Consider the following 21,892-nt stretch of genomic DNA (forward strand, 5'->3'; position numbering starts at 1 on the left):
CAACTTTTGCTCTAGGACCCAGGACTTTGATCTATTTTTGATATTGAAAGTGTTGGTTTTAACAGAATAACAGAGTTGGAAGGGATCTTGGGGGTCTTTTAGTCCAACACCCTGCACAAGCAGGAGACCCTATACCATTTTAGATAAAATGGGAGTCCAAGCTCTTCTTTAAAATTTCCAGTGATAGAGCACCCACAACTTCTGAAGGCAAGCTATTTCTCCTTAGTTCTACGTTTCTTCTCTCCTTGATTAGTTTCCATCCATTGTTTCTTGTCTTACCATCTGGTGTTTTGGAAAACAGTTTGACCCTCTTGTCTTTGTAGGAGCCCCTAAATATTGGAACGCTGCTATCATGTCATCCCTAGTCCTCCTTCTTTTCATTAAACCAGACAGACCCAATTCCTGCAACCGTTCCACATATGTTTTAGTTCTCACCCCCCTAATTATCTTTATTGCTCTTCTCTGCTTACTTTCCAGAGTCCTCACATCTTTTTTTTATCATGGCAAGCAAAGCTGGATGCAATATTCTTGGTGTGGTCTTACCAAGGTATTGTAAAGCAATTGATCCACTTAATGTCGCCTTTCTGCCCATTTCTTCAAGGGTTTGTTCAGTGGGATTGTTGTTTAACGTTGACTTTGTTTCAATCTCAAGAAGACAGTTTAGAGATGTTTACAAGCCAACCAACTTTCTTTTCTTTTCTTGGTGGCCCCATCCTGGTCTCCAGGATTTTGTCCCTAGAAAGAGATAGTGACGGTGTTGATAGGAACTAGTCTCATTGTGTCTTTGTTTTCCAGCAGCTGACTCCCACTTTTTCTTGGCCTTTCTTTGATCCAGAAATTCAAGCATTTGAACAGCAAAGAGGAAAAAGATGGCAGCTGGAGTGATACAAACTCTAAGCAAGTTCAGACTACCCACCGAATTCCAGTATCCATTTCTGACCTCCCTAGCTGGCCAGGAGATGAGCTTCCAGTATTTATCTGGAGAAGAAGACACGGAGGAGGAAGAGGAAGATGAGACAGAAGAGGAAGGAAGGGAAGACATGGACCTAGAAGAAGATCTGATGAGTTCTGTCCTCGAAGATGCTGCCACGGAGGTCAACCCCAGCGTCAACAACACTAAAAAGACGATGCAGCTCCTCCAATTTGCCGAACGCATCAGCCACGACATCCAGAGGTATTTCGGCAAGAAGAACAAAGAGCAGGAAGGTGAGGAAGGGGTGGAGGGAAGCAGCTGCAACACTTACGAGGACTTCTGCTCCCTACCACTGTCAGGACGAGTGATGTCCTACACAGATCTGACCAGGATTTCTCAGCCCGAGGAGACTGATGATGATGAAGAAGAAGACTTTTCTGACCCCCACAAGACTTTTGAGCAGCTCTGGAGATCCCTGAATGAGAAAGACAAAAAGTTGGGGCCCCTGGCTGAACTTTTTGAGTACGGTCTTTGTAAGTGTCTTCAGCGACATCTCTCTCCTGATAATAAGAAACTGATGAGGCTGGAGAAAAAATTTGGATATGTCACCCCCATGCAGAGTAGAAAGCTACCTCAGTCCTTCTGGAGGGAGCCAACGCTCAGCCCCATAGGTACCCCAAGTGGCAATCCTCCAGACTTTAGTGATCTACTGGCGAATTGGACTTCTGAATCTGGTCAGGAGGATCTGAATGCCAGCCGAGAGCAGCTTGGTGAGGTCACCAGTGACGGACACTGAGAAGTGGAGTGGGGTTTAAAGAGAGGTGGGAAACCTTATTTTCCCATTGGCAGCCTTCTTTTCTCTCATTGGTTCAATGTGCACATTGCTAAATGCATATTCAGAGAAATGTCGCCCTCCACCAGTACAGATAGTCCTTGACTTACAACGACAATTCAGCCCAAAACTTCTGTTGTCATGTGAGACCCTTGTTAAGTGAGTTTTGCCCAGTGGTGGGATTCAAATATGTGAACAACTGGTTCTCTGCATGGATGCCACTTCTGGAAGTCCATTCTGGGCCTGGGCAACCAAAAATTAGCTACCGGTTCTGCCAAAGTGGTGCGAACCGGCTGAATCCCACCACTGGTTTTGCCCCAGTTTATGACTTTTCTTGCCACAGTTCTTAAGTGAATCTCTGCAGTTGCTCAGGCAGTAACACGGTTGTTAAGCAAATCTGGCTTCCCCATTGATTTTGCTTGTCAAAAGGTCACAAAAGAAGGTCACATGACCCTAGGACGCTGCAACCGTCATAAATGTGAGCCGGTTGCCAAGCCTGCAAATTTTGATCACGTGACCAAGGGGAATGGTGCGACGGTTGCAAGTGTGAAAAACTATCCTAAGTCACTTTTTTCAGAACTACCTGGATTTAGCTTTGATTCTGCAATTTCATTGATCCTTCCATTGTAAGACAGTTTGGCTGTAACTATAATTGCTTTCACCCCCATATTACACCAAAATAATTACATTGCCCACTTACTAATTGATATCGTTCAAAGCTCTGCAGCATTCATGCTAGGGGAATATGTGGATCTGGAACAAAAATATGTGGATTTGGAACAAAAGCTGAAGGGTTAATATAAGGAGTCGGAAAGGAAAAGTGAAATGAAAAATGGACCAAGCAAAATAATCCCACTGTTCTGTCTCTTCCTATTGATTAAAAAGAGAAAAAAAAATTCCAGAAATCAGAAAGTACCAATCCATTTTTGAAAGCACACTTTTGTCCTCAATAACCATAAACAAAACAAATTCTTAATCCCAGGGAGCAACTGCACACACACACAGAAAAGATTGTGGGACTTTGTAATCCAAAGGGGATGGGGGAGGGGATCTGTGCTTTGGTGAGAAATAGTTTAAAACAAACTTCAAGAGGTACAAAGTCACTTGTCTTCTAAACAAACCTGCCCCTTTGCTTGGGAATAGGAAGGAAGGAAGGAAGGAAGGAAGGAAGGAGGGAGGGAGGGAGGGAAGGAAGGAAGGAAGGAAGGAAGGAAGGAAGGAAGGAAGGAAGGAAGGAAGGAAGGAAAGACCAGCGCCTTAACCACAACATCAAACTGGGCGAGGAATTATGGGAGTTGAAGTGCACACATCTCAAAATTCCCAAATTTGAAAAACACAAGGAAATGTCTGGTGCTCCAGCTTAATTTTCACAAGAAGAACAGAGGCAAAAGATCACCTGGATGGATAATTCAGCCCTTCTAGTTTGACAAGGAAAGCCTGAATCACGATCAGGGGTTTTAGACAAAACTTCCACTAAAGTTGCCCAAACATTTCAAAAAATTCTCTCAAAGTGGCTTTAAACTAACAGTTTAGCCCCAATTTATTGTAGCCCCAATCTAGGGTTGTTGGAGGTTTTTGGGGGGGAGTGATCCCTAATACATCTCTCAAAATTCAAAGTTTGGTCTAAAGAAAAGAAAACCTGGCCTTTTGTGTCATTCAGACAAGTCAGTGCTGGGAAATCACATTTCAGCCCTTTTCTGGGACAATCTTACCTCACCTCCCTTTATTTTGGGTAGCGTTCTTCCAGAAAGTTTGATTTGAGTTTGTTAAACTGGCTGTATTCCTTGGTGGAGGGAAAGTCCATCCCTCTCTCTGCACCTTATTAAGAAGCCGAGAGACACGCCTGCTAGCAACGGGAGTTGATAGCAACCCTTCCTTCACCGGGCAGAACAAGGGGGAACGCCCTTCCTTGCCATTCAGACAACATTCTTCGGCTCCTTCCTGGATTTTGCTCCGTACAGGCAAAGCTTCCTCAAACTCCATGGCCAAGGGTCCCGAGTACAGCAGCCTCGGCACTTTCCATGAGCAAGTTCAGTGCCTCACCAATGAAAATGTAAGTGGATGAAAAAGTTAAGGGTTCAAATCAATGCTTTCCCATCCTATTATACTGATATTATAATCACCACAGTCCAAGAAGCAGAGATACCGAGAACACGTTAAACTCGGCTTTCAAAGAGCCCATGGCAGCTAATGTATCTATCTATTCTACAATATAACCTCCAAAGCAATTCTGCACCATTTGGGGGGGGGGAGATCTATCCTCCTATCGTCTCTGTCTCTGTCTCTCTCCTCTTTCTCTAATTTTACTATCTATCTATCTATCTATCTATCTATCTATCTATCTATCTATCTATCTATCTATCTATCTAATCTATCATCTATCTATCTTATATCTATCATATATCTATCATCTCTTTCCTTCTCTCTATACATATAATCTTTAACTATGTTATCTCATATCTATCATCTTTTATTCTCTTTATCATCTATCATGTCTCTTTCCTTTTCTCTCTCTCCCTCTGTATAATGTATATGTCTGTCTGTCTGTCTGTCTATCTATCTATCTATCTATCTATCTATCTATCTATCTATCTATCTATCTATCTATCTATCTATCTATCTATCTATCTATCTATCTATCTATCTATCATCTGTCACTATCATCTTCTCCCTAATTCTCATCTGCATCTACTGAAACTAATCGCAAATCAGAGATACTCCATTTGCCACATCCAAACCTGTTTTCCATTTTCTTAAGTTTCTTCCCAACTCGCTGTTGGATTTCATAGCACAAATGTTTGAAAATTGGCAGGGCAGCTGGGTGCTCCTGTGCAGCAGGAGATTGTATATTTCCTGTATCGTGCACTTTACCATTGATATGATGGGATAGAAATTAAAAACATACTAAAAACAACAACAACAATAACAAAAACATCCCTTCCCAAAACCCAGGAGAAAGAAAATCCACTCACTGATATTATTGTGATACCCCCTGTGACTTTAATTCTGAAAGGAAGCATCTAGCATTTTATCATTTATCAATAACTTTGCCTTCGTCTTCCTCTCCTTCTGCTGTTGCTTCTATCAGTCAACTTTTCCACTGCATTCTTCTTTTGGCTAGAGACCGTCTCTCCACAGCTACCATCTCCTCAAGATCTCATCCACTTCCATTTTGGCCAGGTCTGGGACCTCACCAGCAACCAAGAGATGACCCACGTAGGACCTGAAGTTCAGTTGAAAATGCCAGTTCTTGGAAGCTTTTTAGGGCACTCTTGTTCTTCTTACACTGAAAGATGTCAGAATTAAAGTCTTCTCCTGGAGGAATGGGACAACCCACCACGGCCAACTCTTCATGGGACATTCATTGCTGCAGGACAATTCAATGTGGGATAACTCAAGGCAGAGACAAGTGAATTTGCAGCTTCAAGGGCTTCTAACTTGAGAAGGCTTAAACCTAAAGCAAGACGAGGCTCACTGCAATTCACTCGTCCCTCTCTTGAGTTATCCTGCATTGAATTGTCCCACTGTCCAGGGGGAATTGGCCACAACGAGTTGTCCTACCTAGGCCCTCTCCAGGAGCACTGAATCTCCCTCTCTCCTCTCTCAGATTCAGCTACAAGATCGAAATGAAAAGCTCTACAGCAAGGTGGAAGAATTGCAGGAAAAGCTGGAACAATTGGCTCTCTCTAAGGCGGACCTGTCCTCCAGACTGATTTGCAGTGAAGAGGAGAAGCTCAAGGTAACAAGAAGAGAAATTTGCTGCTTTGAGACATGCAGAGAAGCAGTTAGTGTTTTTTTTCCCTTTTCTCCTGGGTTCAAAGCACTTGGCTCCTCAGATAAACCCAGACACCTGTGCAAACATTAAAAATGTCCCTCATGCAGAAGACCACGTTCAGCTGCTTCTGGGGCCATCTACAACATGAGTTTTGATTTCAAGGGGGCATGTAGGGCACAGGATGAATGCTTGCTGATTTTTTTGCCCCCAGGAGTACCAAGTAAGCTTGGTGTATTTGTATCCATAGATTTCCAAAGATTTTGTCGATTTCCAGATCGATACTAACAAAAAGAGAGAACAACACGAAGCCGAGAACTTTGAACTGAAGAATCTGGTATGTGATCTTCCATCAAGAGATTTAATTATTGCATCTTTATAAACTGGTACTTGTTTTTTTCCCCCCCATGTTTTATCTTAGGTCAGATCCCACTCCCAGATGGCTTCTGTGTCCACCCAACACAGCTGCATCATGGGAAGTGTAGATTTAAGATGGGATCTACTTTCCTTCTTGATCCATGCCTGTTTTTGTCCTCTCTGGATTTACTCTGCCAGATCTTGGGCTTGGAGAACCGTATTCTGGAGATTGAGCTCCATGATGAGAGGACCACCGGAGAACGGGATGCTTTGCAGGAACACCTGCAGACCTTGGAGAATGACCACAAGGAGCTGGCCAATGAGTACCTTGCTTTGAAGAGCAACTACCTTGTATTGGGCAAGGAGCATGAACAGGAAGTATGAGCTGCTCAAGAATAATCCTTCACCTGCTTCAGACACTAGGCACCTATCAGGTTCCAAAAACCAAGAAAGACATGTAGTGTTTCTTCCAAACAGGTTATTGTTCATCACCCATAGACAGAATTTTGCCAAACTGAAACAAACTACTACCTGCATAAGGCATATATTCTGGGAGTTATTAGGGAGGGAGGGAGGGAGGAAGGAAGGGAGGAAGGAAGGACACTGATATGAATGGATGGAAGGAAAGATGAATGGAAAGAAGGAAGGAAGGAAGGAAGGAAGGAAGGAAGGAAGGAAGGAAGGAAGGAAGGAAAGAAAGAAAGAAGGAAGGAAGGACACTGATATGGATGGATTGAAGGAAGGATGAATGGAAAGAAGGAAGGGACATTGGAAGGAAGGAAGGAGGAATGGAAAGAAGGAAGGGACATTGGAAGGAAGAAAGGAAGGAAGGAAGGACACTGATATGGATGGATGGAAAGAAGGATGAATGGAAAGAAGGAAGGGACATTGGAAGGAAGGAAGGAAGGAAGGAAGGAAGGAAGGAGGGAGGGAGGGAGGGAGGGAGAGAGAAGGGGAAAGGGCAGGATAGGAAGGAGGAGGATGGGAGGGGAAGGAGGGTCAAATTTCCAAAACAAAGAAAATTACTTAGTGATTCTTCCAAACAGATTTCTTTATTGTTCCTCACCCATAGACAGAATCTTGCCAAACTGAAGCAGACTATACCCCCATCAATCATGTGCTCTGTCTTACATGATCTCACAAGAGAACATTGAAATCTCCAAGATACAGGGATCTTGTAAAGTTGCAACTATTTGGGGTGGGCGAATCAGCGGGTGAGATCACAGCATTCATCCGCTTTCTCCCTTGTAGCTCTCTAAGAGTCAAGAACTGAGCAGAGAGTTACTTAACTTGGTTAAGTCCAAGCAGGAGCATCCACATCACGTCCAAACTAAGAGCCTTGAGTCCCAGACTGAAGCTGAAGAACCCTCTGCTGAAGTAGAGCGGGTGCAAACCTTGATCCATCGCCTCTCTGCCCGCAGAGCCAAGGTATCTGGATTCTTTCTTCCTCTCTTTGTGATGAACAAATCATGATATTTATTGACTTGACTTGTACAGCTGCCCATCTCAGCAAGTGACCCTGGGCAGTTAAAATACCCACAACAATTAAAACGATTCAGATGCTCCTCAGCTGTCCTTTAGGTAGCCCAGTCCCGAGCCAAGATATTGCCTTCAAATGACTATGAACATGATTATGGAACCTTATGTCAAGACTGCTAACATCGGATGTTCTTGCTTGCCATATATGAAGAAGCAAGCATGTTTTATTTAGCCTGCATATCACTTCTAGAGTTAAAGCAGACAATGTTAGCATAGCGGGTGGGAAAGTATGATAGTTAACCAGAACAATATTTCAGTACAGCATTGCCAAGGTCAGCTGTAACCAGAGGAGTTACGGAAGGGACAGTTCACACTTCAAACTAATTGGAGAACGTGATTGATGACTGTAAAATGAAGGAGTGAGTTATGCTTTGTGTCTCTTGGTGATCTTAGCTGTGTCTCCTAGTTGTCTGAAATGGTATAGGGTCTCCTGCTTGAGTAGGGGGTTGGCCTAGAAGACCTCCAAGGTCCCTTCCAACTCTTATTATTCCGAATTCTGTATTATTAAATTGGATTGTAAGGAAGTCCGGTATGGATTTTATGTATCAACTGTTCCAATGCCTACTTCCTGTCTTTTAGCCCGAAGATGTGGTGGCAGCTCCAGAACATGAACACCAAAAATTGGAGAAAAGTGTGAGTTTTAATGGTGCAGTGATTTCATTCCCCCAAATTATGGAGATTGACTCAGCCTTCCATCCTTCCGAGGTCGGTAAAATGAGGACCCAGATTGTTGGGGGCAAGAGGCTGACTCTGTAAACCGCTTAGAGAGGGCTGTAAAGCACTGTGAAGCGGTATATAAGTCTATTGGCTACTGCTGTAGCTGATTGGATGTCGCATTAGGAGCTCTGGTGGTGCAATGGTTAGAATGCAGCATTGCAGGCTAACTCTGCCCATAGCAAGGAGTTCGATCCTGACTGGCTCAAGGTTGACTCAACCTTCCATCCTTCCGAGGTGGGTAAAATGAGGACCCAGATTGTTGGGGGCAAATATGCTGATCCTGTAAACCGCTTAGAGAGAGGCTGAAAAGTACTGTAAAGTGCTATATAAATCTAAGTGCTATTGCTATTATACTCTAAATTAATCAGACAGAAAAATATTCAGGAAGAACAGTGACGAAGAGGCATAGCTCTGTCTGATTGCTGTTTTCCTCTCCAACAGTTGCTCAGAAACCAAGGTCACATCACGGAAGAGATGGAAAAAATGAGAGAAATGTACAATTCCCAGCAACAGAAATTGGAGGAGAGAATGTGAGTAAGACCTCTACATACGTAAGTCCTATTAAAGCAACTGAGCACCCTATGCCTTTCAGATTTTTATGGCATTCTAACATTGAACTGTCCAATTGTTTTCTTGAAGATAAACAGTGGAAACCGTTGTCTAAGGTAGATGCCTGGAGAGCTCTGTCATAAGTTTCTTCTTCATCCTTTAACACACACTGGACCACAATGTTTCAAAGTATTTTAAGAAATTCAAAGACTGGAAACTTGCTGACATATCAAATCAAATTCCTGTAGCTAAAGGAATTTTCTTTGTGCTGCATTATCTTAGCATATCCAGAGACTTCTCTTTCTGTCCCAGGATTGACAAGATGATATTTGTTATAATTCTGTGACCTCTTCCTCCTTTTTAATCATTATACGTCATCCCCTTCTTTTTACGTGCTCTCTTAAGAAAGCAGGAAAATATAGGTAGACATCTCAAATGCTTCACCCAACTTGAGGAGGAGGAGGAGGAGGAGGGAGTGATGATGAAGGAGGAGGAGGTATCAGTTCAAAAGAACCATAAAAATATTATTTTTGTTAGGTATTATGGAAGATTTGGATGCTAAAGAAATGAATTTGATGTTGAATCTTATAACAGCTGCAAGATTACTGGTAGCGCAACATTGGAAGAAAAATTCTTTGCCTACTATGGAAGAATGGAGAATTAAGGTGTCTAATTTAGCAGAAATGGCAAAAATTTCCGCTTATTTGAAGGATCAATCTCAAGAAAAATATATTTTGGTTTGGAGAAGGTGGATTGATTATATTCAGAAAAAATACGAGATTGAAAAGTATTACTTAGCTTATGAGTAAATTTTAGAATATTATTAATAGTTTATTATGGATGAATTTATATTATTTTTAGTAATAATGTTTATTATTTTGCTGGAAAAGTGTTAAGATCTATCTATTAAGTGTTAAGATCTATCTATTTTGTAGAGTTAAAGTATGTGTGGATGAGACTTGACTGTAGTATATCTGGGTAATGTTATTTAATTTATGATTCTGTTTTTATAACCCTGTAACCAGCTCTGGGAAGTGAAGGGGGGGAGGGGTGGGAGAGAAGTGGGATATTGTATGGAAAATTATTTAAAACTTTTAATAAAAAAAAGAACCATAAAAAGAGTCAGCAATACAAAAAAAAGCAAGCAAGAGAACTTGAGTTCAAGACCACGGAGAGCAGCCCTAGAGATGGAATTGAGAGATGTTATTCTAGCTTTTTCCTAGAGTTATGGATTGGGATTGGACAGCTGGTCTTTCTGGAAGTCCATCTCTCAAATACTTCAGTTAATATCCTTTTCCTGCCAACCTCTCCTGAATGTCGAAGGTGGGGAGATGTGATCACTAGGCAAGAGAAAGCTCAACCGTTGGCTACACAATGTGGAGATCTGCTCATCTGGCTGCAGGTTTCAAACGTGGGGTCCAAGGCAGAGGAGATTGGCTTTGAGTCATGATCACTGGACATCTCTTATTCCAAACCCTTGAAAAATGAAGGAGCAGATTCACATTTTCACGTGAATGGCAGCCATATCATTCCTGCCCATCCATTGATCTGGTTAAAAACATACTGCACAGGAAACAAGAAGGAACCAGAATGAGCCAGATGTGGTCCTTCTCACCAAGATCACGTGAAAAAAGAGCGTAGCACCTGTCTATGGAGATTCTCAGTCATCCAGGGCATGGTTGTCCCAAAGGTGCTTTTTCAAAAGGCGATGGGACTTCCTTGGGGTTTTTTTTTCCTTTGAAAACATTTCAATTGTCATCCAAGAAGCTTCTTTAGTTCTGACTTCAGAAGAAGCTTCTTGGATGAGAAGTGAAACATCCTCAAGGAAAAACAAAGTCCAGTTGCCGTTTGAAAAAGCATCTTTGGGACAAAAGTGTAGCACCTGTGTTCTCAGGATCTCATATGACTCCTCTTTTGGCACAATCCAGAGTTTCCCAGATACCAAACCTTGGTATCCTGACATTTGGAGGAATGAAATACATTGTTGTTTCAGTTTAAGAATAAAATACGATTTGACACAAGGAAATACAGCCTTACCTCTAAATAACGGCAAGTGCCAGAAAAGAGAGGCCTCATTAATTTTGCGTAATTTCTCTATCGCCTGTATCTGCCCAAAAGCGTTAAACAGAGCTTCTGGCCAATGAAGTGTAACTCACCCACAATAAAGGGCAAATGGCAATATTTGTGTTGTTTTCGGTCTCTTCAGGATCACCATGGGCAAAGAATTGCAGGAAGCCAAGAAAGCAATTCGGAACACCCAGCATAAACTGGCAGAAGAGTCGGTGGTGAGAATCACTCAGCTCTGCTTCGTAGGCAAAATCCAAAGCAAGGATGGGTAATGGTGTGTGGGAATGGCCTTGGGATACAGGAGAGGGAGTCAGAGACTGGAAAACCCCCATGTAAAAGGTATCTCAGCCCAGAGAAGGTGGCAGAGGGTGGAGGACATTTCAAAAGGGCCCCTCCCTGGTTTTCCAGAGAGTAAAAGAGAAGGAAGAGAAGGGTACTGTTAATGCAACCGTACCATAAAGATAGCACTAGTACTCGTGGTTGTGCTTTTTGCCTGGACTACAGGAAGGAAGAAAGAGAAATTGGCTTCATCACCCATTACTAGAATTAGAGATCCATCAATGACTTTCAATCTATAATAGCTTCAGAGCAAAGGATCTCCAAACTTGAAGACTTGTGGACTTCAACTCCCAGAATTCCTCAGCCAGCCAGCAATTCTGGGAGTTGAAGTCCACAAGTCTTCAAGATGCCAAGTTTGGAGACCCCTTGCTCTAGAATGAACAAAAAGAAATAATTCTATGCAGGACCCTTTCTTCATTTTATCTCTTGTTAGAGCACCCAGATTGATAGCTGTCAAGCTCTGTTGCTCTTCAGAAAAATATGTCAGCCCTTGGAGGAAAACAAACCCATCAGTGGCTTTTAGTTGAGACAAGCAGGGCTTGAAATATATATGTTGAGCCAGTGCCCCGAGCTCTTTTTTCAAGACACTCCATTCCATTCCTTCTTTCCGTTTTTTTTTAAATTTTTCATTCCACCTTTATTACTTTATCCATCTAACAAAGAATATTCCAGCACTCCAGAATCAAAGGCATATGGGCGCTTGGGAATGTGGATGCACCAGTCTCCATTTCCTTAAAGCAGTGGTGGCAAACCTATGGCACGAGTGCCAGAGGCGGCACGCAGAGCCCTCTCTGTGGGCACGTGCGCCGTCGCCCCAGTCCTAGGCCTTCAGTTGGGTTTTATAAAACCTTTTCACTTTAGGCCTCCGCCGCCATGTGCAAAAAAAAACAAAACAGGTTCAATCAATCAATTTCAACTTCTCGCGGGAAAAAAAAAGATCTTGCAAAGTTGGAATTGATTGATTGAACTTTTTAGTCCCACCCAGTCTGCCGTTAGCACTGCAGCCACACCCCCCAATGGGCCACATCCACCCGGCACCCGACGATGCATAAGTGGGTTTTGGGTTGCAGTTTGGGCACTCGGTCTCTAAAAGGTTTGCCATCACTGTCTTAAAGCAAGTTCCAATTTTGGTCATTAAACTGAGGACCACCTGTACATTTTTCTCTCCTTGGGCTACAGATATTGCTGTCCTCTCAAGGCCAGCTTCAAGAGGTTGAATCCGAAAATTCCAGGCTACAGTTACAACTCAAAGAGCTGAACGAGGAATACCGCTCGCGCCTTGTTCAGTACATCACAGATCTGGCGGTAAGCATTTTCTCACTGGGGGTCGATCCAGATGCCTCTCTTAAACTTGCTTCACCCCCATTAAAGCAACCCGAATTGACAGCAACGCAAACATTGTCAGAGTCAAAAGAAAACAGCCACATTTGGGTGTTATGGAACCAGTAGGTAACTATCCCCATTTTGCACCTGTTCATCACGTTTTGAAAGCCGAGCCACAAAGGCACAAATTAGACTGCAGGGAGGGTGGTGAGAATTGGAAATCAGTTCGATGTAACGGCCTAGAAACCAGGAGATTGTGAGTTCTAATCCCATTTTAGGCATGGGTGGCTGGGTGACTTCAGGCCAATCACCAAACATGGGAGTTCTAGTCCCGCCTTAGCCATGAAAGCTAAACTGGGTGACTTTGGATCAATCACTAGGAGATAGTGAATTCCAGTTCTACCTTAGGCCTGAAAGCTGGCTTTGGGCCAATTACCAGGAGATGGTGAGTTCTAGTCCCATCTTATGTCCGAAAGCCTGCTGGATGACTCTGGGCCAGTCATTGGGAGACAGTGAGTTCTAGTCCTGCCTTAGGCCTGAAAACTAGCTGGGTGACTTTGAGCCAGTCTGTCTCACAGTCCAACCCACCTCACAAGGTTGTTTTGGGGAAAACAGGAGGAACAAGTATTAGATATATTGTCTGCCTTGAGTTACTTGCAAAATAATAAAGGTGGGATAAAAGTTGAATGAATGAATGAATGAATGAATGAATGAATGAATGAATGAATGAATGAATGAATGAATGAATGAACTGAGCAGAGAGCACTAAGCAGTTAGTGCTAGGGTGCCCCATTCTGTAGTCTCACCAAATGTATTTGTATTTCAAGGAGTACACTGATAGTAAATCGTCAGCTGCTACAAAGGAACCCGCTCAAATGAAGCATTTTGTGGACAGCATGCTGAAAGACATCCGGGCTTCCTATAAATCTCGGGAGGAACAGCTAGCTAGAGCTGCTCGCGGCTACAAGAAACGCATGCAGAATTTGGTCAAGAAGCATGAGGGTCTACTCATTGCCTACAGGTAAGAGAAGGGGCCAAGCTGGAGGACAGCACACAGCAGAACCTAAACTGAGACCCAAGACTTGCATCTTCTATGTACCTGGCTCTATGGAGTCTTGGTTGCTTGGTTTTCTTACCCAACTAGGTAACATTATCAGTGCAAGTATGAGGTTTGCTCCCTATATACAATACCTTGCCTTGCCAGACCCTGTACATATTTCTGGAGGGAGATTATTCCATAGAATGGGGGCTATTTCAGGACAGTCCTGCTCCCCCAGGCATGTCCCATGGACCTCATCAAGGGAAGGGAACTTTCAGCATCCCCCTCCCCCATCTCAATGATGGGAACCGGACAGGCAAATTAAATTCTAGCAAGGTGTTGGAAGATGCTTTACTAATGTTGCTGGTACTGACGTAAGATCTCTGGAGTGGAGACTGTAGGCCAGCGGCCAATAACATGCTTGCTTGGTGATAGGATGCAACGTGAACAAATCCGGTCCCTGGGCTCTCCGGATCTGGATCCTGGTCCACCGGAGTANAAGGAAGGAAGGAAGGAAGGAAGGAAGGAAGGAAGGAAGGAAGGAAGGAGAAAGGGAAAGGGCAGGATAGGAGGGAGGAGGATGGGAGGGGAGGGAGGGTCAAATTTCCAAAACAAAGAAAAATACTTAGTGATTCTTCCAAACAGATTTCTTTATTGTTCCTCACCCATAGACAGAATCTTGCCAAACTGAAGCAGACTATACCCCCATCAATCATGTACTCTGTCTTACATGATCTCACAAGAGAACATTGAAATCTCCAAGATACAGTGATCTTGTAAAGTTGCAACGATTTGGGATGGGTGAATAAGTGGGTGAGATCACAGCATTCATCCGCTTTCTCCCTTGTAGCTCTCTAAGAGTCAAGAACTGAGCAGAGAGTTACTTAACTTGGTTAAGTCCAAGCAGGAGCATCCACATTACGTCCAAACCAAAAGCCTTGAGTCCCAGACTGAAGCTGAAGAACCATCTGCTGAAGTAGAGCGAGTGCAAACCTTGATCCATCGCCTCTCTGCCCGCAGAGCCAAGGTATCTGGATTCTTTGTTCCTCTCTTTGTGATGAACAAATCGTGATATTTATTGACTTGATTTGTACAGCAAGTGACTCTGGGCAGTTAAAAACATACAACGATTAAAGCGATTCAGATGATCCTCAACTGTCCTTTAAGTAGCCCAATCCCGAGCCAAGTTATTGCCTTCAAATGACTATGAACATGATTATGGAACCTTTGTCCAGAAATGTGAAGCCTTCTACAGGCCGGCTAGCAAATCTTGCCTCTTTCTGAGAGCTCTTAAAAGAGGATCTCTTAGAGATTTTAAAAGATACTAGTTGATTTAATATTTAGGATTTAGATCTATAAGAGAAATAAAAAAAATAGTCACTAGAATAATAGTCTTGGATTATAATATAGAAGTTGGATTGAGACGATAAAGGTTATTTTATTAGTGAGTGATGAGGTATTAGGATGAGAAATAGGATATGTTTGTGAAATAAAGTAAAAAATTATCTGAGTAAATAATAAATGTATTTTAGATATGACAATTATTTTGTAATGAACTAAGGGAACTTTGGGTTACCCGAAATCTAAAGACTATGGATGTTAAGCTAACTGGAATACTGTAATTGAAATTAGGTAAAATTTAAAAACAGGACACGAAGGCGTATACGGTAAGTTAAATTATATTGATAAATGTCTTAACCGACTGAGTTATAACTAGCAATGTATTAATTTGAATGTGATACAATAACCACGGGAAATAGGAGATTTTTGATGATGTAACCTGACATATGTATGAAAGAGCTTGTTATTTGATTATGGATTACCCAATCACCATGTTGCTTCCTTAACACTTGGGAGTTTTGTAAAATTGGAAAATTAATAAAACTTGTTTGTTTTTTAAAAAAGAGAGGGTCTCTTGAAAGAGTGGCTTTTCTGCTTGTGTCAGGAAAAAGGTGAAGCTGTTTTTTGTTATTTTACTTTGTGTTTCTTATAGACAGAAATCAGTTTAGAACAGTCTCGTCTCCCTCGCTAGAAAAAGACAGAGATTCCTATCCAAAATGCATAAATTTCTTAATGGCCCCTGTTTGCACAACACTCTTTAAAATGTTATTTAGATTGGGGTTTTAAAAGTTGGGGTGGGGGGCGTTTAGGTGCTCTGATTGCTTTACATTTTAGTTGTGACCTTAGTTCTTTCTTAGTGACAACTTTTAGTTGTGTCTCTTAGCTGAACTGTGTCTCTTGGTGATCTTAGCTGTGTCTCCTAGTTGTCTGAAATGGTATAGGGTCTCCTGCTTGAGTAGGGGGTTGGCCTAGAAGACCTCCAAGGTCCCTTCCAACTCTTATTATTCCGAATTCTGTATTCTTAAATTGGATTGTAAGGAGGTCCGGTATGGATTTCATGTATCAACTGTTCCAATGCCTACTTTCTGTCTTTTAGCCCGAAGATGTGGTGGCAGCTCCAGAACATGAACACCAAAAATTGGAGAAAAGTGTGAGTTTTAATGGTGCAGTGATTTCATTCCCCCAAATTATGGAGATTGACTCAGCCTTCCATCCTTCCAAGGTCGGTAACATGAGGACCCAGATTGTTGGGGGCTACAGGCTGACTCTTTAAACCGCTTAGAGAGGGCTGTAAAGCACTGTGAAGCGGTATATAAGTCTATTGGCTACTGATGTAGCTGATTGGATGTCGCATTAGGAGCCATGGTGGTGCAATGGTTAGAATGCAGCATTGCAGGCTAACTCTGCCCATAGCAAGGAGTTCGATCCTGACTGGCTCAAGGTTGACTCAACCTTCCATCCTTCCAAAGTGGGTAAAATGAGGACCCAGATTGTTGGGGGCAAATATGCTGATCCTGTAAACCGCTTAGAGAGAGGCTGAAAAGTACTGTGAAGTGCTATATAAATCTAAGTGCTATTGCTATTATACTCTAAATTAATCAGACAGAAAAATATTCAGGAAGAACAGTGACGAAGAGGCATAGCTCTGTCTGAGTGATTGCTGTTTTCCTCTCCAACAGTTGCTCAGAAACCAAGGTCACATCACGGAAGAGATGGAAAAAATGAGAGAAATGTACAATTCCCAGCAACAGAAATTGGAGGAGAGAATGTGAGTAAGACCTCTACATACGTAAGTCCTATTAATGCAACTGGGCACCCTGTGCCTTTCAGATTTTTATGGCATTCTAACATTGAACTGTCCAATTGTTTTCTTTAAGATAAACAGTGGAAACCGTTGTCCAAGGTAGATGCCTGGAGAGCTCTGTCATAAGTTTCTTCTTCATCCTTTAACAGATATTGGACCACAACGTTTCAAAGTATTTTAAGAAATTCAAAGACTGGAAACTTGCTGACATGATCAAATCAAATTCCTGTAGCTAAAGGAATTTTCTTTGTGCTGCATTATCTTAGCATATCCAGAGTCTTCTCTTTCTGTCCCAGGATTGACAAGATGATATTTGTTATAATTCTGTGACCTCTTCCTCATTTTTAATCATTATACGTCATCCCCTTCTTTTTACGTGGTCTCTTAAGAAAGCAGGAAAATATAGGTAGACATCTCAAATGCTTCACCCAACTTGAGGAGGAGGAGGAGGAGGAGGAGGAGGGAGTGATGATGAAGGAGGAGGAGGTATCAGTTCAAAAGAACCATAAAAATATTATTTTTGCTAGGTATTATGGAAGATTTGGATGCTAAAGAAATGAATTTGATGTTGAATCTTATAACAGCTGCAAGATTACTGGTAGCGCAACATTGGAAGAAAAATTCTTTGCCTACTATGGAAGAATGGAGAATTAAGGTGTCTAATTTAGCAGGAATGGCAAAAATTTCCGCTTATTTGAAGGATCAATCTCAAGGAAAATATATATTTGGTTTGGAGAAGATGGATTGATTATATTCAGAAAAAATACGAGATTGAAAAGTATTACTTAGCTTATGAGTAAATTTTAGAATATTATTAATAGTTTATTATGGATGAATTTATATTATTTTTAGTAATAATGTTTAATTATATTATTATTTTGCTGGAAAAGTGTTAAGATCTATCTATTTTGTAGAGTTAAAGTATGTGTGGATGAGACTTGACTGTAGTATATCTGGGTAATGTTATTTAATTTATGATTCTGTTTTTATAACCCTGTAACCAGCTCTGGGAAGTGAAGGGGGGGGAGAGAAGTGGGATATTGTATGGAAAATTATTTAAAACTTTTAATAAAAAAAAGAACCATAAAAAGAGTCAGCAATACAAGAAAAAGCAAGCAAGAGAACTTGAGTTCAAGACCAAGGAGAGCAGCCCTAGAGATGGAATTGAGAGAAGTTATTCCAGCTTTTTCCTAGAGTTATGGATTGAGATTGGACAGCTGTTCTTCCTGGAAGTCCATCTCTCAAATACTTCAGTTAATATCCTTTTCCTGCCAACCTCTCCTGAATGTCGAAGGTGGGGAGATGTGATCACTAGGCAAGAGAAAGCTCAACCGTTGGCTACACAATGTGGAGATCTGCTCATCTGGCTGCAGGTTTCAAACGTGGGGTCCAAGGCAGAGGAGATTGGCTTTGAGTCATGATCACTGGACATCTCTTATTCCAAACCCTTGAAAAACGAAGGAGCAGATTCACATTTTCACGTGGATGGCAGCCATATCATTCCTGCCCATCCATTGATCTGGTTAAAAACATACTGCACAGGAAACAAGAAGGAACCAGAATGAGCCAGATGTGGTCCTTCTCACCAAGATCATGTGAAACAAGAGCATAGCACCTGTCTATGGAGATTCTCAGTCATCCAGGGCATGGTTGTCCCAAAGGTGCTTTTTCAAAAGGCGATAGGACTTCCTTGGGTTTTTTTTTTCCTTTGAAAACATTTCAATAGTCATCCCAGAAGCTTTTTTAGTTCTGACTTCAGAAGAAGCTTCTTGGATGAGAAGTGAAACGTCCTCAAGGAAAAACAAAGTCCAGTTGCCGTTTGAAAAAGCATCTTTGGGACAAGAATGTAGCACCTGTGTTCTCAGGATCTGATATGATTCCTATTTTGGCACAACCCAGAGCTTCCCAGACACCAAACCTTGGTATCCTGACATTTGGAGGAATGAAATACATTGTTGTTTCAGTTTAAGAATAAAATGAGATTGACACAAGGAAATACAGCCCTGCCTCCAGAGAATGGCAAGTGCCAAAAAAGAGAGAGGCCTCATTAATTTTGCGTAATTTCTCTATCCCCTGTATCTGCTCAAAAGCATTAAACAGAGCTTCTGGCCAACTCACCCACAATAAAGGGCAAACGGCAATATTTGTGTTGTTTTCTGTGTCTTCAGGATCACCATGGGCAAAGAATTGCAGGAAGCCAAGAAAGCAATTCGGAACACCCAGCATAAACTGGCAGAAGAGTCGGTGGTGAGAATCACTCAGCTCTGCTTCGTAGGCAAAATCCAAAGCAAGGATGGGTAATGGTGTGTGGGAATGGCCTTGGGATACAGGAGAGGGAGTCAGAGACTGGAAAAACCCCATGTAAAAGGTATCTCAGCCCAGAGAAGGTGGAGGACATTTCAAAAGGGCCCCTCCCTGGTTTTCCAGAGAGTAAAAGAGAAGGAAGAGAAGGGTACTGTTAATGCAACCGTACCATAAAGATAGCGCTAGTACTCGTGGTTGTGCTTTTTGCCTGGACTACAGGAAGGAAGAAAGAGAAATTGGCTTCATCACCCATTACTAGAATTAGAGATCCATCAATGACTTTCAATCTATAATAGCTTCAGAGCAAAGGATCTCCAAACTTGAAGACTTGTGGACTTCAACTCCCAGAATTCCTCAGCCAGCCAGCAATTCTGGGAGTTGAAGTCCACAAGTCTTCAAGATGCCAAGTTTGGAGACCCCTTGCTCTAGAATGAACAAAAAGAAATAATTCTATGCAGGAGCTTTTCTTCATTTTATCTCTTGTTAGAGCACCCAGATTGATAGCTGTCAAGCTCTGTTGCTCTTTAGAAAAACATGTCAGCCCTTGGAGGAAAACAAACCCATCAATGGCCTTTAGCTGAGACAAGCAGGGCTTAAAATATATATGTTGAGCCAGTGCCCCGAGCTCTTTTTTCAAGACACTCCGTTCCATTCCTTCTTCCGTTTTTTAAAAAATTTTCATTCCATCTTTATTATTTTCTCCATCTAACAAAGAGTATTCCAGCACTCCAGAATCAAAGACATATGGGCGCTTGGGAATGTGGATGCACCAGTCTCCATTTCCTTAAAGCAAGTTCCAATTTTGGTCATTAAGCTGAGGACTACCTGTACATTTTTCTCTCCTTGGGCTACAGATATTGCTGTCCTCTCAAGGCCAGCTTCAAGAGGTTGAATCCGAAAATTCCAGGCTACAGTTACAGCTCAAAGAGCTGAACGAGGAATACCGCTCGCGTCTTGTTCAGTATATCACAGATCTGGCGGTAAGCATTTTCTCACTGGCGGTTGATCTAGATGCCTCTCTTAAACTTGCTTCACCCCCATTAAAGCAACCCGAATTTACAGCAACGCAAACATTGTCAGAGTCAAAAGAAAACACCCACATTTGGGTGTTATGGAACCAGTAGGTAACTATCCCCATTTTGCGCCTGTTCATCGTGTTTTGAAAGCCAAGCCGCAAAGGCACAAATTAGACTGCAGGGAGGGTGGTGAGAATTAGAAATCAGTTCGATGTAATGGCCTAGAAACCAGGAGGTTGTGAGTTCTAATCCCATTTTAGGCATGGGTGGCTGGGTGACTTCAGGCCAATCACCAAAGATGGGAGTTCTAGTCCCGCCTTAGCCATGAAAGCTAAACTGGGTGACTTTGGATCAATCACCAGGAGATGGTGAATTCCGGTTCTACCTTAGGCCTAAAAGCTGGCTAGGTACCTTTGGGCCAATCACCAGGAGACGGTGAGTTCTAGTTCCATCTTATGGTCTGAAAGCCTGCTGGGTGACTTTGGGCCAGTCACTGGGAGACAGTGAGTTCTAGTCCTGCCTTAGGCCTGAAAACTAGCTGAGTGACTTTGAGCCAGTCCGTCTTGCAGTCCAACCTACCTCACAAGGTTGTTTTGGGAAAAACAGGAGGAACAAGTATTAGATATATTGTCTGCCTTGAGTTACTTGCAAAATAATTTTGTTGTTGTTAATTGCGAAGTCGTGTCTGACCCATCGCGACCCCATGGACAACGTTCCTCCAGGTCTTCCTGTCCTCTACCATCTTCTGGAGTCCATTTAAGTTCATGCCTACTGCTTCAGTGACTCCATCCAGCCACCTCATTCTCTGTCGTCCCCTTCTTCTATTGCCCTCAATCTTTCCCAGCATTAGGCCCTTCTCCAGTGAGTCCTTCCTTCTCATTAGGTGGCCAAACTACTTGAGTTTCAACTTCAGGATCTGGCCTTCTAAAGAGTAGTCAGGGTTGATCTCCTCTAGGACTGACCGGTTGGATCGCCTTGCAGTCCAGGGGACTCGCAGGAGTCTTCTCCAGCACCATAGTTCAAAGACCTCAATTCTTTGTCGCTCAGTCTTTCTTATATCCAACTTTCACATCCATACATTGCAACTGGGAAAACCATGGCCTTGACTATACGCACTTTTGTTGGGAGGTGGGATAAAAATTGAATGAATGAATGAATGAATGAATGAATGAATGAATGAATGAACTGAGCAGAGAGCACTAAGCAGTTAGTGCTAGGGTGCCCCATTCTGTAGTCTCACCAAATGTATTTGTATTTCAAGGAGTACACGGATAGTAAATCGTCAGCTGCTACAAAGGAACCCGCTCAAATGAAGCATTTTGTGGACAGCATGCTGAAAGACATCCGGGCTTCCTATAAATCTCGGGAGGAACAGCTAGCTAGAGCTGCTCGAGGCTACAAGAAACGCATGCAGAATTTGGTCAAGAAGCATGAGGGTCTACTCATTGCCTACAGGTAAGAGAAGGGGCCAAGCTGGAGGACAGCACACAGCAGAACCTAAACTGAGACCCAAGACTTGTTGATATTGCATCTTCTATGTACCTGGCTCTATGGAGTCTTAGTTGCTTGGTTTTCTTACCCAACTAGGTAACATTATCAGTGCAAGTATGAGGTTTGCTCCCTATATACAATACTTTGCCTTGCCAGATCCTGTACATATTTCTGGAGGGAGATTATTCCATAGAATGGGGGCTATTTCAGGACAGTCCTGCTCCCCCAGGCATGTCCCATGGACCTCATCAAGGGAAGGGAACTTTCAGCATCCCCCTCCCCCATCTCAGTGATGGGAACCGGACAGGCAAATTAAATTCTAGCAAGGTGTTGGAAGATGCTTTACTAATGTTGCTGGTACTGACGTAAGATCTCTGGAGTGGAGACTGTAGGCCAGCGGCCAATAACATGCTTGCTTGGTGATAGGATGCAACGTGAACAAATCCGGTCCCTGGGCTCTCCGGATCTGGATCCTGGTCCACCGGAGTA

At 42.6% G+C, this 21,892-nt stretch overlaps 2 protein-coding genes across 2 annotated transcripts in view; both read left to right on the forward strand.

Annotated features, from left to right (window-relative positions):
• Window positions 1-1,027: 1,027 nt before the first annotated feature.
• Window positions 1,028-1,840, forward strand: LOC114922781. The gene has a single exon (XM_029284735.1). The coding sequence runs from the start codon at window positions 1,041-1,043 to the stop codon at window positions 1,707-1,709; it is 669 nt and encodes a 222-aa protein (XP_029140568.1). The 5' UTR covers window positions 1,028-1,040; the 3' UTR covers window positions 1,710-1,840.
• Window positions 1,841-3,638: 1,798 nt separating this feature from the next.
• The window catches only part of CCDC78 (coiled-coil domain containing 78), a gene marked incomplete in the record, with an annotated part of 29,956 nt that continues 11,702 nt past the window's right edge, over window positions 3,639-21,892 (forward strand). The window contains 19 exon segments of the mRNA XM_015819260.1: window positions 3,639-3,798; window positions 5,353-5,484; window positions 5,768-5,854; window positions 6,073-6,252; window positions 7,126-7,302; window positions 7,993-8,046; window positions 8,572-8,660; window positions 10,886-10,964; window positions 12,265-12,390; window positions 13,236-13,429; window positions 13,883-13,942; window positions 14,211-14,223; window positions 14,298-14,474; window positions 15,885-15,938; window positions 16,468-16,556; window positions 18,761-18,839; window positions 19,751-19,876; window positions 21,174-21,367; window positions 21,830-21,892. Of these exon segments, the coding sequence (XP_015674746.1) occupies window positions 3,727-3,798; window positions 5,353-5,484; window positions 5,768-5,854; window positions 6,073-6,252; window positions 7,126-7,302; window positions 7,993-8,046; window positions 8,572-8,660; window positions 10,886-10,964; window positions 12,265-12,390; window positions 13,236-13,429; window positions 13,883-13,942; window positions 14,211-14,223; window positions 14,298-14,474; window positions 15,885-15,938; window positions 16,468-16,556; window positions 18,761-18,839; window positions 19,751-19,876; window positions 21,174-21,367; window positions 21,830-21,892 (2,045 nt within the window).

This window comes from Protobothrops mucrosquamatus, unplaced genomic scaffold, assembly GCF_001527695.2.
Source record: "Protobothrops mucrosquamatus isolate PMUCROS unplaced genomic scaffold, P.Mucros_1.0 scaffold880, whole genome shotgun sequence".
Taxonomy (NCBI): domain Eukaryota; kingdom Metazoa; phylum Chordata; class Lepidosauria; order Squamata; family Viperidae; genus Protobothrops; species Protobothrops mucrosquamatus.

Excerpts from the sequence above, each read along its gene's own strand:
- LOC114922781 (XM_029284735.1), top strand. The coding sequence starts at position 1,041 with ATGGACCTAGAAGAAGATCTGATGAGTTCTGTCCTCGAAGATGCTGCC.